Source organism: Orycteropus afer, unplaced genomic scaffold (assembly GCF_000298275.1).
Source record: "Orycteropus afer afer isolate SDZICR_OR568_19922 unplaced genomic scaffold, OryAfe1.0 scaffold00040, whole genome shotgun sequence".
Classification (NCBI taxonomy): Eukaryota; Metazoa; Chordata; class Mammalia; order Tubulidentata; family Orycteropodidae; genus Orycteropus; species Orycteropus afer.
In genome coordinates, this window is record NW_006921627.1 from 479,640 (window position 1) to 494,665 (window position 15,026).

At 38.7% G+C, this 15,026-nt stretch overlaps 1 protein-coding gene across 1 annotated transcript in view; it reads left to right on the top strand.

Annotated features, from left to right (window-relative positions):
* LOC103193864 (aldo-keto reductase family 1 member C23-like protein) overlaps nt 1–7,460 on the top strand; it is a 71,814-nt gene extending 64,354 nt beyond the window's left edge. Inside the window, exons 8-9 of the mRNA XM_042780437.1 lie at nt 5,212–5,294; nt 7,418–7,460. Of these exons, the coding sequence (XP_042636371.1) occupies nt 5,212–5,294; nt 7,418–7,460 (126 nt within the window). The remainder of the gene's footprint in view (nt 1–5,211; nt 5,295–7,417) is intronic.
* Nucleotides 7,461–15,026: the final 7,566 nt, after the last annotated feature.

Here is a 15,026-nt window from a genome sequence, read left to right on the forward strand (position 1 = left end):
GAACTAGATGGTGCCCAGCTACCAATGCCAACCACTCAGGAAAGGATCAAATCTGGAGATCCTGGATAGAGTGGGAGGGAAAACATGGAACAAAATCCAAAAACCCAATAATGACCAGAATGACTCATCAGATGAAATCTGGTGAGACTCCCAATACTATGGCCCTGGAATACATTCTGTGCCTGGAATAAAACTCACCCCCAGCGGTGGGCTCTCAGCCCAATAGTTAACAAGATGTACATGCAGACCACTCAACCCAGGATGACGCACCCACATATTCTATGGTAATACATCCCCCTTAGAGCAATAGACCATGGGACACCAGAGGACCAACATTCAAACTGAGGAAATGCAGGACACACAGGAGAGCATAAATATGAAGGGCACAGGGGGAGGGTTACAGGGTAGGGAGGAGAGGAGACTGGGTTAGGGTTGGACATGATGAATGGAGAATGAAACTAAATGTACATGTTACGTTGACTGTAAAACAAGCTCTTAAAATTAAAAAAAAAAAAAAAGCATTGTGGAGCTGGCACAGGACTGGGCAGTATTTCATTCTGCTATACATAGGGTCACTATAAGTTGGAAATGACTTGACGGCACCTAACAGCAAAGATGCATCCATTCTTCGGTCATTTTGCATGCAATTGTTAACCTAAGTCTGGATGATTGCTATGGCCACCCTGGAAGAGTCTTGTCTGCTATGACCCAATAAAGTGAAATTTACAGGAAAAATAAAATAAAGAGTATCTTTAACTATAAATCCCTACATGATTTATTATATAAATGAATATACATGCATGCACATACACACACTTGTATGTACATATGCCTATAGATACACCTATCTGTGCACACATATGTACCCCCATATTCATAACCATATACACATATATATCTATATACATATTTGTGTAACAGCACATAAAACATTTTGGTGATTTTAGGTGTTACTGAAAAATTGAATTTGTCATATCCTTTACCAAAAACATCACTTTCACATGAGCACTTCTTAATGCTATCATCTACCTTGGTCAAGCTTCACCCACATTCAATGCTACCTTTCCCTTCACCAAAAGAAAGAAATGTCTGTTATCTCAAGAATGATCTCCCTTCTACATCCATCCCTGGTAACCACCAATGATCACTTGTCTCACTATAAGTATCTACTTTGTCTAGTTATAAAAGTGCAATCGTACAAAATTTGTCCTATTGGGATTGCTTTATTTCACTCAGCAAAATTTCCTCAATATTCATCCATGATATAAGATGTTTGGAGGACTCATCACTATTCTTTATAGCTGTGTAGTATTCCATGGTATGTATGTACCACATTTTTTTAATCCATTCATCTATTGTTGGCCAGTTGTTTCCATCTTTTTGCTATTATAAATAATACTGTAATAAACATAGGTGTGCATATGTCTATGTCTCTTATTAGCTCTCTAGAGCATATACCTAGAAGTAGGATTGCTACTTAAAGGTATTTCTATTTCTAGCTTTTCAAGGAGGTACCATATCATTTTGCATAGTGGTTGTGTCATTTCTACAGTCTACCAGCAGTGTCTAATGGTTCCAAATCCCCCACATCCTCAGCAGCACTTGTTGTTTTCTTTCTTCATCAGTAATATTTTTGCAGGGGTGAGAGAATGTCTTATTGTAGTTTTTATTTCCATCTCTTCAATGGCTAATAATCATAAATTTCATTTGTTTGTTGGCCATTTCTAATAGACTACTAAAACTGTCCTTTGTTTTTAATATAAATTTGTATGTCTAAAATTCTGTCACATTATTTAAATAATTTTCTTAATCATTCTATTGCTTCATGTTTGTGTATTTTTTAAAAATATAACAATAGTTATTTTTCAGTCTATGAATACCAATATTCATAATCCCAGTGGATTTGTTTTGCTGTTTCTTTACCAGAAGGAGCTCTGGTGGCATAGTGCCTAAGGCATTTGATTGCTAACTAGAGGGTTGGAGGTTCAAACCCACCAGCCACTTCACAGAAGGAAGACAGGGCAATCTACTTTGTAAAGATTTACCACCTCAGAAACTCAATGTGGGTCTCTATGAGTCGGAATCAACTCAATGGCAGTGGGATTGTTTTTTTGTTTTGTTTTGGTTTTTTTTTGCTTGTTTCCTTGTTGTTGTTTGTATACCTTTAGGTTCTCAATTATGGTGACATATTTCCATACTCTTTTAGCTAGTTTTACTTGTGAGCTCCTAATTTTCTTATTTGTGGTGCTCTTTGATACTATAGATGAAAGTATGATTCACCAGAACCCAAAGAAGAGTTAAGTCAGGCTTCTGGGATGGCCAGCTGTCTTAGTCTGGGTTCTCTACAGGAACAAAACCAATGAAGCATATATAGGCAATCCTTGGTTCGAATGAGATCTGTTCCTGAGTATGTTTTTGAGAATTTGTAGCTAAGTGCAAACAGGTACGTACAGTTCTTACGTTAATGCAAGAAAGGAGCTCTGGTGGTGTAGTGATTAAAGCTTTGGCTAACAAGAAGTTCAGTGGTTTGAATACACCCACCACTGCACGGGAGAAAGATTAGGTCATCTGCTTCTGTAAGGATTCATAGCCTTGGAATTCCTATAGAGCTGTACTACTCTGTCCTAAAGGTTCGTTACGAGTTGGAATCAACTTAATGGCAGTGTGTTTTGACTTTAGTGCAAGAATAGTCTCAAAGCCCATTCAATGAATTAAATGTTGGACAGGCAGCGAGTTATGGTGATTGTGATGAAGAATTTGTTGCAAGCAGGGGTTGGTTCAAGTAACCCTGGTGGTGCAGTGATTAAAACATTCAGCTGCTAGCCAAAAGGTAGGCAGTTTGAACCCACAGCTGCTCCACAAGAGTTTCCATAAAGATTAACAGCCTTGGAAACCCTATGCGGCAGTTCTACTCTGTCTTACAGGGTCTCAATGAATCAGAATTGATTCAATAGTGGTAGATTTGGTTTTAGGTTTGGTTTAATCATTTAAAAGTGAGGAACAATTTACATAACATTACAGGGCAAATACAAGTTGTCCATAAGTCTGATGAATGTAATCCAGGGATCACCTATATATAAATATATCCAAAACCACCAAACTCACGGCCATCAAGTTGGATCCGACTCATAGCAACCCCTCCTTGGGTTTCTGAGGTGGTATCACTACAGAAGTAGGATTGCCCAACCTTCCTTCTGAGGAGTGGCTGGTGGATATGAACCACCAGCCTTCTGCTTAGCAGTCAAATGCCTTAGGCACTAGGCCACCAGAGCTCCTAATATATAGAGAGAGATATATTTCAATGAAATGGATCACACAATTATGGAGGCTGGTAAGTCTGAAATCCATGGGTCAGTTACAGGCTAAAGGTTTCTCCTGACTCATATTGTAACCAGGGCTGTCAAACCCAAAATCTGCAAGTTGGGCAATAGTCTGGTGGCTTACGGGGTTGCAGAAGCTGGTGAATCCAAGATCTGCAGGTCAGGCAGCAGGCTCTGGCTCACACTCCAACCACCAGAGGTTAGAGGACGACCAGGAAAATGCAGGCTCGAATGACGGATCCAGACAGAATGAGCTTTGCCAGAACATCCATATATATTGGCTGCAGGCCACACCCCTATGAAACTCCCCTTTCAACTGATTGGCTGCTCACATCAGATCACAAAATAGAAGGTGATTACATAATATCTGCTAAACCACTAATAATCATAGCCTTAACCATCACACCACTAGTCCCAGATGACTAACTTCAAAACTTAAGAATCTTTGATTACTCAGACAGTATACATACAGGGTGAAAACCTGCACAGGAAATGACTACTTGCAAATTCAAGTATCAGCAGTGATTTCCACCACATCTCACCTCAATGCTAATAATTGAAACAGTAAATTTGCCTTCCAGTCCCCTGGCATAACTCATGCTTACATTATAGAATATATATTTCAGGATCTGAACTTTAAAGTGCAATTGTTTATTATATGTTCTTTTGTGACTGACTTATTTCAATCCTATTAAATTTCCAACTTCAAGAATATTCCAGCCTTTGTCTCTTCCTTGAATCTTACCTATCAATCTGTTAAAACAAAATAACACCAATTTACCCAATCATAGGCATTGGCAAATTGTTCAAGGGTACAGGAACCATAAGTCTTGACTTGCCTGGGAATATCCCAGTGTACACTCATCCCAGGACAATCATTGTCTATTCTGGTTTTGTTGTTGTTGTTGTTATTTGCCGTCGAGTCAGCCCCGATTCATAGCGACCCCTCCTTGGGTTTCCGAGGCAGTATCACTACGGAAGTAGGATTGCCCAACCTTCCTTCCGAGGAGTGGCTAGTGGGTTTGAACCGCCAGCCTTCTGGTTAGCAGTCAAGTGCCTTAGGCACTATTCTGGTTTAGAGCTCCCTTTTCAGTCTCAGAAATATAAGTAATTTTCTGGATCATGATAAAGTAGTGATTAATATGCAACAAAGGACATTTTTCTAATACTGAGTCCTACTCTATAATTCAATTTATTCAATCTAATCAATTCTTTTTCATATATTCTCTAGTAACATTTCATGCTTAGTAGTAACTTCATGCTTGGTAAACTGGAGGGTCATCACAAAAGGAGAAAGCCTCAACGAGATCGACTGACACAGTGGCTGCAACAATGGGCTCAGGTATACCAAGGATTGTGAGGCTGGCACAGGACCGGGCAGTGTTTCATTCTGTTGTACATTGAGTCACTATGAGTCAGAGCCTACTCAATGGCACCTAACAACAATAACATTTTAGAATCTTCTTCAGAAACAGCTAATATTTTCCCATTAAATTCACTCCTGTTGTTGTTGTTGTTATGTGCCGGCGAGTTGGCCCCGACTCATAGTGACCTCTCCTTGGGTTTCCGAGGTAGTATCACTACAGAAGTAGGATTGCCCAACCTTCCTTCCGAGGAGTGGTGGTGGGTTTGAACCGCCAGCCTTCTGGTTAGCAGTCAAGTGCCTTAGGCACTATGCTACCAGTCACTCCTAGACAATATTATTAATTGTTGCTAATATAAATGGGATCTTCTATTTTACTTTCTAACCGGACAAGCTACTGCTTAATTGTTCATTGATTTTTGTACCCAGCCATATTTTTGTTTATACAGATGATGTGCTTGGATTTTCCAAGATTGGAAATTATATAATATAAAAATAACTTCAAATTATATTTCTTTCTCTTGACAGGTTTTTGAATTCCAGTTGACTTCAGAGGACATGAAAGTCCTTGATGGCCTAAACCAAAATGCTCGCTATAATCCTGTTATATTGTAAGTTTCTTTTGATAAAGATATTTACTTCAATTTATTTTCACATGAGAAAAGTAAGATTATTGTTAAAAGGTACATTAACACCAGAATGACTGTGGCCAGTTTTAGAAAGAGATAAGAGCTTACCCAAAACTCTCAGACTGGATTCACATCAAAGTTTTCTTCACTGAACAAACAAAAGGGTGAGAGGGTCCCAGGGTCACTTAGGACGTTCACACATACTCTTTTCTCCTCACTCCATATAACTTTCCAGAGAAAATCAACATCATTGGTGAATCTACATCTTCATGTAAGGACCTCTGTGGGTACAGTGGTTAAGCATTTGGTTGCTAACCAAAAGGCTGATGCTTCAAACCCACCAGCCACTCTGTGGGAGAAAGATGAGGCAGTCTGTTTCAATAAAGATTTACAGCTTTGGAAACCTTATGAAGCACTTCTCTATGACTTAGAATCAACTCAGTGACAGAGCTTTTTTATTTATTTATTTATTTATTTTGTATTGGTATATAAGCCTCTCATCTCTACAACAAACTAATGGACATAGTTTGAATATTAGAAATGTCACTTTATGAAATGTGTCCAGAAATTGTCATCTTCTTTCCCCAAACCTGCTCAATCAAAAGCATCTCCATCAATCATCTACTCTAAGCCAGAGCTTGCCCTTACTTCCACTAAAACCAAACGAAACTCACTGCTGTTGAGTCAGTACTGACTCATACTGACCCTTCCTTGGGTTTCTGAGGTGCTATCTCTACTAGCTCTTATAAATTTTAGATCTCAATCATTTTAAAATTTCTGCCTGCCTTTTTATTCCATGTTTGTTCCAGACCTAACCACTGCACTTGACTCCTGAAAGGATGGCCTTTGTAGGGTGTGTAAGAACATGTGGTGGTGTCTTTTGGTTTTGGTTTCAGTTCAAAGGATGAAGCAGGTTAAGAGAAAGGAGATTAAAACCAAAGAAAGAGTATGGAGGCAAAACCTCAATTTGGAAGACTATTGTTAGGCAACATGCTCTAAATTATAGGACTTTGAGAAAGGGCACTCATTAGAAATAAGACAGAGACAGGAAGGGTATTCCTTCTGCTGTGGGAATTTTAACTTATAAATAATGTAGTCAGGTGAGAAAAGGGACCAGCGCAAAAACTTATCATTAGTACTCAAAACTGGGTAGGTATATTACTATCATTGGTAATATTTTCATTGTTGTTGTTATGTGCCGTCGAGTCACCCCCAACTCACAGCAACCCCTCCTTGGGTTTCCAAGGCAGTATCACTACAGAAGTAGATTACCCAACCTTCCTTCCGAGGATTGGCTGGTGGGTTTGAACCGCCAGCCTTCTGGTTAGCAGTCAAGTGCCTTAGGCACTACACTACCAGAGCTCCTAATATTTTCATTAGTATACTGAAAAATAGGAAGAGAATTAGGAATTCACACAAAGAATGGGAAGCCGTCATTAATTTCTACCACTAATCAAATATTTTAATTATAATTCACACTTTTCTATAATTTTATACTTGGTGTTTTTATGTATAGGGATCTCACTATATAGTAAGGTTCTTGGAGATGGGACCATATCTCATGGAATGATAAAATTGTATCAATTTCTGAATAAAGCAAAAGAGTGCTTGTGGTAGGCAGTTACTAGGAAATAAAACAATTAGTGAAGAGGAGTGATATTTCTATCAACCATCTATGTCACCCTAAAATACTTTTTAGTGCTGAGCATGAATCTGGACTTATCGCTTTCCAAAACAAGTGGAACCAGTTTCTCCTTTCACTAAGAATTCAAAGCAAGGCACACAGGATATCTCTTTGTTGACCAACGAAGAGAAGGGAATATATTTGTACATTTCTATCTGTGCATCCCCGTGTGTTAAGTTCCAGGCATGGGAATATAATTTTAATTGTTTATTTATTATTACTTATTTTCTAAAATAATTTATTATAAAGGCATGCTGATGAAAGTAAGAAAGGCAGAGTTTACAAGCTCTCAGGAAGTAAAATGTTTAACTTTCAGGAAATAAAATGTTTAACTTTCATCCTAATGCCAGCTTCCGAGAAATCACTGTTGTTATTGAAATAGTCTTTAATCTACATTATGCATTATTCTTTCTCATTCTAGTGCTGCTGACCACCCTGATTATCCATATTCTGAAGAATATTAACGAGGAGGCTTTTGTCACAATTTCTTGCAGAAGCCATGGATGCAGGAAACTTCTCAGATGCTGGTGATAAGACAGCACCTCTGATTAAACCTTTTCTGTTTAGCAACTCACTTTCAGCCAGAGTTGTGCCCATAGGTTAGCAAGGAAAGGCACTATATTCTTATCATTTTAGAGAAAGAATAGATTCTGTCTCCCTCCCCCCTCTCTCCGCCCCCCACGGCCAAAGATTCTTATCCATTCCAGTCTGTTACTTATATACTTTACTTCTTTGTCTTATTCAAGCCAAAACTAATTGGCCGAGAAGTTTGGAGGCAGTGGGGAAGGAGTAAAAACAATTTTATAGACATTCCTAGGATGTGATCAAGGGAGAAATTTTCAGCTTCCAGAAAACTAGTGACTGGCAAGTATTTATCAGTGATTGCTTAGCCCTTGAGGTCCAGGAAAATTAACTGCACATAGTGGGAAAGATGAGACACATATTGAAAGGATGACCAACAACACAAAAGTTCCCACTCAGCAGCACAAAGGATCAGAGCTCCAAGAAATTGGGAAAAAGAGATCTCTGTGGTAGGGTTAACCCGAAGGTGGGAGGGGAACCAGCTAGCTTGCATGATTACAATTTAGGTGTGAAGTTAAAACTCCTTTAGGGATAAGGGATTAGAGCACATTCTGTACTTGAGAAATGTTAGCAAATGGTCTTTTGATAATTATGTGATGCACATAAAAGACCCAGCAATCCCATTACTAGGTATATATCCTAAAGAAGTGAGAGCCAGGACAAGAATGCATATATGTACACCCCTGTTCATTGCAGCACTAGTTACAATAGCAAAAAAAGATGGAAACAACCTAGGTGCCCATCAGCAGAAGAATGGATAACCAAACTATGTTTCATACTCACAATGGAGTACTATGCAACACCAAAGAATAATGCAGAATCCACAAAACACCACGTAACATGCATGAACTTGGAGGACATTATGCTGAGTGAAATAAGTCAATCACAGAAGACCAAATATAGCATTAGTTCATTATTGTAAAACATCAAGGAAAGGTTTGTACATGGAAGAAAATTTTCTTTGTCGGTTACCAGGGGTAGAAGGGAAGGGGAGGGAACACTGAAAAAAAAAAAATGCATCAACTCATGTCACTTTAGTTTTGTTTCTGTCACTCTACATAAATTATATTTCAATAAAATGTATTTAAAAAAAAATACCTGCTCTCACATATCTAAGTTGGAAGAGACAGGAGAAAAAGGTGATTATAAAAAGATTTAGAAAAAAAATAAAAGTAACATGGTAACTATGTAATTTGCTAGATGGTGATAAGTCTATGGAGAAAAATAAAGTAGTTATGGTAAGAAGAGTAGGGAGTGTTATTTCAGAAGTGAAGGGGCAGGAGTATTTATGTAATAAATGCTTCTAAGGGGAAGCTTCATTGATACAGGGACATCTGAGCTAAGATCTATAGAAAACAGTGAGCCATTAAAGTATCTAAGGGAAGAGTGTCTGGGCAGAGGGGACAGCAAATGAAAAGCTCATAAGGAGGTAGAGTGCTTTTGTGTTCAAGGAACACCAAGGTTGCTTATAAAACTGGAATATAGTGGGAGGAGATGAGCTCAGAGGGAAAATGGAGTTCAGATTATAGCAGATCTTATACGAATTACTTTGCTTTGACTCAGTGTGAGCTTAGAAACCATTAGAGGAGTTTTATCTGATTTACTTTTTTAAAAGATCACTCTATATTTGCACTTTTTAATACATGAGACATTTACTACATATGGTATTTAAATTTAGATTAAATAAAAATCAGTAAAATTTAAAATTCAATTCCTCAATCACCTACTTCAATTGCTAAATAGCTGCTTGTTTCCTGGGGCTACCTTATTGGACTGTGTTTCTAGCATCTACCTGTGTTTTATTGACTATGCAAAGGTATTCAACTGTGCAGATCATAACAACTGATGGATAACATTTCAAAGAATAGGAGTTCCAGAACACTTATTTGTGCTCATGAGGAGCCTGTACATAGACCAAGAGGCTATCATTAGAACAAAAGAATACTATATGGTTTAAAATCAGGAAGGATTGTGTCTGGGTTGTATCCTTCCACCATACTTATTCAATCTGTATGCTTAGCAAATTATCTGAGAAGTCAGAGTATATGAAGAAAAATGCAGCATCAGGATTGGAGAAAGATTCATTAACAACCTGTGGTATGCAGATAATACAACCTTGCTTGCTGAAAGTGAAGATGACTTAAAAACTTACTGATGAAGATCAAGGACTACAGTCTTCAGTATGAATTGCACTTCAAAAGAAAACAAAAATCCTCACAACTGGACTAATAAACATCATCATGATAAATGGGGAAAACATTGAAGTTGTAGGGGATTTCATTTTACTTGGACCACAACTAACACCCATGGAAGCAGCAGTACAGAAATCAGATGTCACATTGCAAATCTGCTGCAAAAGACCTCTTTTAAAGTGTTAAGGAACCAAAGATGGAGGAATAGGCAGACAAGCAACACAGACCCTGTTCAACAAAGAAAAGAAAAACCAATTGACAGAGATACAGAGGATAATCTTGGAACTCTGAGCTTTGAAAGGAACTATACAGAAGTGGATTAGGCACAAATTAGTGGAAAAACCTGAACAAAAACAGTGAGTACAGAGAGGGTAAGAGCTGCAGACTGTCAGCTACTCCAATGGGACCAGGAGCCTGAATAGCTCCAAGTGGTGTTGGGACCTGAAAATTGACCTAAAAATGTCAGCCCTGGTCACCAAGGGCTGCAGGGACAACTATACTAGTGGCCTATAACTAGGAAGAGGAACAGCAAGGTGGGAGACAACCTGAGATGTTGAGTTTCTGCTGTCCAGAGGGCACTTTTTGAGTGTTTACACATGGCAGCCATTTTGGATATTTAAAGTGACCGAGGGCGCAGCCATTTTGAATCTTTGCAAGTGGCAACCATTTTGGATTTTAAAGTGATAGCATCCTCATTCGAATTCCAGGGACCTAGCTATAGGCTCTGTTTATCAAGGATGGCAGGGACATATGAGAGGTTGACAACAGAAAAGGAGATAGGTGGTGAGTGTACAAGTGCTGTCCACTAGTGAATAAAGGAGTACAGCACAGTACTCTGCCTGTATAGATAACATACAAACAAAACAAAATGAAAATTGTGGGCAAGTCATTTCAACATACAATCACCAATTAAATATAAACACAAAACCATCACAATGTCTCAGAGACAACGGAGCTTCACAGTCCACACAAAGAAGCAAAACAAAGCAGGAGAAACAAAGGAACAGGATACAGACCCAAAACACATACCTGAGGAAGAGGCAGCATTGGAACTCCCCAATAAGGAATTCAAAAGAATTATATTTAGGTACCTTCAATGAACGGAGAGACAGATCAAGGAAAACACTGACAAAATTGAGGAAGACACAGAAAACCCTACAACAATTTCAAAAGACAATACAAGAACAAAATGAAAAATTAGAAATGATACAAAATCTATACACAAATCTGGAAGATCAATACTAAATTTTCAGAAATAGATAACACATTGAATGGGCAAAGTAGAAATGATGCAATGGAAGACAGATTTAGTGAGATTGAAGGCAAATACTTAAATACTTCTTTGGAAAGGGAACAATCAGAAAAAAAGGTCAACACCAAAAAGACAAACAACCCAATTCAAAAATGGGAAAAAGACACTTCATTAAAGACAATATGCTAGTAGCCAACAAACACATGAGGAATTGCTCACAATCATTAGTCATTAGAGAGATGCAGATCAAAACAATGATGAGATATCATCTCACCCCAACAGTAACAGCAAAGTTCAACAGGACAGAAAATAACAAATGCTGGCGAGGTTGAGGACAGACTGGAACTCTTGTGCATTGCTGGTGGGATTGTAAAATGGTACAACCATTGTGGCATATGGTATGGCATTTCCTTAAAAAAACTGAAAATAGAAATATCATTTGACCCAGCAATTCCATTACTAGGAGTATATCCTAAAGAGTTGAGAGACAGCCCATGAACAAACATATGCACACCTATGTTCATTGTAGCACAACTCACTATACCAGAGAGATGGAAACAACCTAAATGCCCATCAATGGATGAATGGATAACCAAATTATGATATATTCACACAATGGAATCCCATGCTACATTAAAGAACAATAAGGGATACATGAACCATCTCACAATGTGGATGAGCCTGGAGGACATTATGCTGAATGAAATAAGTCAACTGCAGAAGGACAAATACTGTATGAGCCCATTACTGTAAAAAGACAAAGAAGGGTTTGCTTAAGAAAGGGAACTCACTTTATAGGTTACCAGGATGGGGAGAGATGGGAAGGGATTAATTTCAGGCTAGTTGGGGCCCACACACTGACGTGGGTAAGGGAAGGGATGTATAGAAAGAGTCTGTGACCACCTTAACATTAGGAAAAGGGAGGACACCAAATTGTCCACATAAGAGGTAGACGAAAGATGTGAATACCAACCAGTATATCCACAATACTACATTACCATTAACACCAAACACCAGGCTACAGATAAACACATAACATCTGAGAAGATCAGATGGGGGTCAGTGAACAGGATTATACTCTAAACCAAGGATAGATTCAGTGTAGGCTAATCTTATGCAGATATCAGTGATACAAAATACCTGCAGTCCTTACAGAAACAATAGAAGACAGACACAGAGTAATCCCTCACAGACAGCCAGACACTGTGGGAGAAGAGATCCAACCGATCTACCAACTCAGGACCATAGTACTAGGGGACACGAGACTCAATTGGCACAAAATACATAAAAGTCTTGTTCCTCATCCTATATTGGCCAGTAGCAACTGGGATCTTAAAAGCTTTCAAGTGGCCATCTAAGATGCAGCTAATGGTCTCCTATCTTCAGAAGTGAAGAAAAGTGGGAGGGGGGAAAAAAAAAAAAAAAAAGGTCATTTGGAACCAATCAGCCCTAGGACACAATGGCCCTTGAGCCCAGAAGAGTTAGATGGTCCCTGGCTACCAATGTCAACCACTCATTAAAGGATCAAATCTGGAGATCCTGGACAGAGTGGAAGGAAAAATGTGGAACAAAATCCAAAAACTCAATAATGACCAGAATTACTGGACAGATGGAGTCTGTTGAGATCCCCAATACTATGGCCCTGGGATACATTCTAGGCCTGGAATAAAACATATTCCCAGAGGCTGAGTCTCAGCCCAACAGTAAACAAGATGTACATGCAGACCACTCAACCCAGGGTGACGTACCCACAAACTCTATGGAAATGCATCCTTTGCAGCCATCAACCAACCATGGGGCACCAGAGGGGCAATATTCACATGGAGGAAATGCAGGATAGACAGGAGTGCATAATTATGAGGGGTATGGGGAGAAGGAGGGATTACTGGGCAGGAAGGGGAGGAGACTGGGTTAGGGTTGGGGATGGTAAATGGGGAGTGAAACTAAATGTACATGTAATGGTGAAAGTAAAACAAACTCTGCTCCATAAACTTGCACTTAAAGCACACACACAAAAAAAAAAAAAATTAAAAAGAAAAAAGATCAAAACAAAATGAAGAAAGCCTAAGGTCCGTGTGGCATACCATCAAAAGGAATAATCTACATGTAATCAGAATTCCACAGGAGGAAGGGACAAATAAAAGCACAGACATAATTGCTGAAGATTTGTTGGAAAAAAATTTTCCTGGTATGATGAAAGATGCAGTCAAGAAGTCCAACAAGCCCCAAACAGGATAGACCCCAAAAGAAAATCACCAAGACATATCATTATCAAACTCAACAAAACCAAAGACAAGGAAAGAATCCTGAAAGTAGCATGGGAAAAACAAAAAGTTACCTACAAGGGGCAACCAATAAGACTAAGCTCAGATTTCTCAGCAGACACCATGCAGGTGAGAAGATAATGGGATGGTATATATAAAATGCTGAAAGAGAACTATTTCCAACCAAGAATTATGTACCCAGCAAAATTATCCGTCTGTGGAGCTTGTATGCCTATTCTGCCTTCTTACTGGAAGTTCTGTGTTTCCAACTTTTGCATTCCAGTCACCACTGATAATCAACACATCTTAACTGCATGTTCAGTCAATTTCAGTCTACAGAAGTTTGTAGAAATCTTCAGTATCCTCATCTTTGGCTTTGGTGGTTGGTTGTGTAAATTTGGATAATAATAGTATTAACTGGTCTTCCTTGTAGGTATATTGATATTATCCTATCAGCATTGTACCTCAGGTGAAATTAGGACGTTTCCAGATAAGCAGAAATTAAGGGAATTTGTTAAAACTAGTCCAACCTTACAAAAGATGCTAAAGGGAGTCCTTTGGACAGAGAAGCAACAACAGCCAACAACAACTGACCATTAACACACATGATGACATAACCCAGAAACCAACCCACCTATGGAAGTACCCAAAGTAAATAAGCCTACAAGATTGTAAATAGGGAACCAGAGACACCAATTGACAAATGAGGACAACAACAAACCAAAAAGAGGGAAAAAACTGTGTCATTACAGAACTTCTAGATGGTAGGGAAGTCAAGACAACTACAAGATAAAACGGACTGTTCTAAACTTGGGAAGGAAACCTTAAATCACAGGGTAACCTCAAAGAAAAATGATAAACCTTCACATCAAAATAAAAAAGAGGACCAGCACAAGTATTTAAGAAATACTAAAACAATAGCAACAAAGGAAGTAATAACACAATTCATAAACAAAATGAGCTCAGCACAGAAAATTATAGGGAACAAAGAAATCAACACCACGAGAAAGCACATAACAAAAATGACAACAACTTCACACTCATTGATAATTACATATCTGACAGGGGACTTATCGCTAAGATTTATAGAAAACGCCAATGCCTCAACACCAAAGCAATTAACAATCCAATTGAAAAATGGGCAGAAGACATGACTAGACACTCCACAAAGGAGGATATTCAGGTGGCCAGCAAACACATGAACAGATGCTCATGATCATTGGCCATCAGAGAGATGCAAATCAAGACAATGAGATACCATCTCACCCCAGCACTGATGGCAAGGTTCAATGAGACAGAAAATAACAAATGCTGGTGGGGATGTGGAGAGATTGGGACTCTTATACACTGCTAGTGGGACTATGAAGTGACACAACCGCTGTGGAAAGCAGTATGGTGATTCCTTAGAAAGCTGGGATTGGAGATACAACTTGACTCAACAATCTCATTGCTAGGTATACATCCTAGAGAAGTGAGATCCAGGACAGGAACAGATATATGCACATCCATGTTCATCACAGCACTATTTACAATAGAAAATAGATGAAAACAACCTACATGTCCATCAGTAGAAGAGTGGATGACCAAACTATGGTACATACACATAATGGAATGCTATGCAGCACTAAAGAATAATGTAGAGTCTGCAAAACACCACATAATATGGATGAACCTGGAGGATATTATGCTGAGTGACATAAGTCAATCACAGAAGGACAAATAATAGTTATTAGTTCGTTG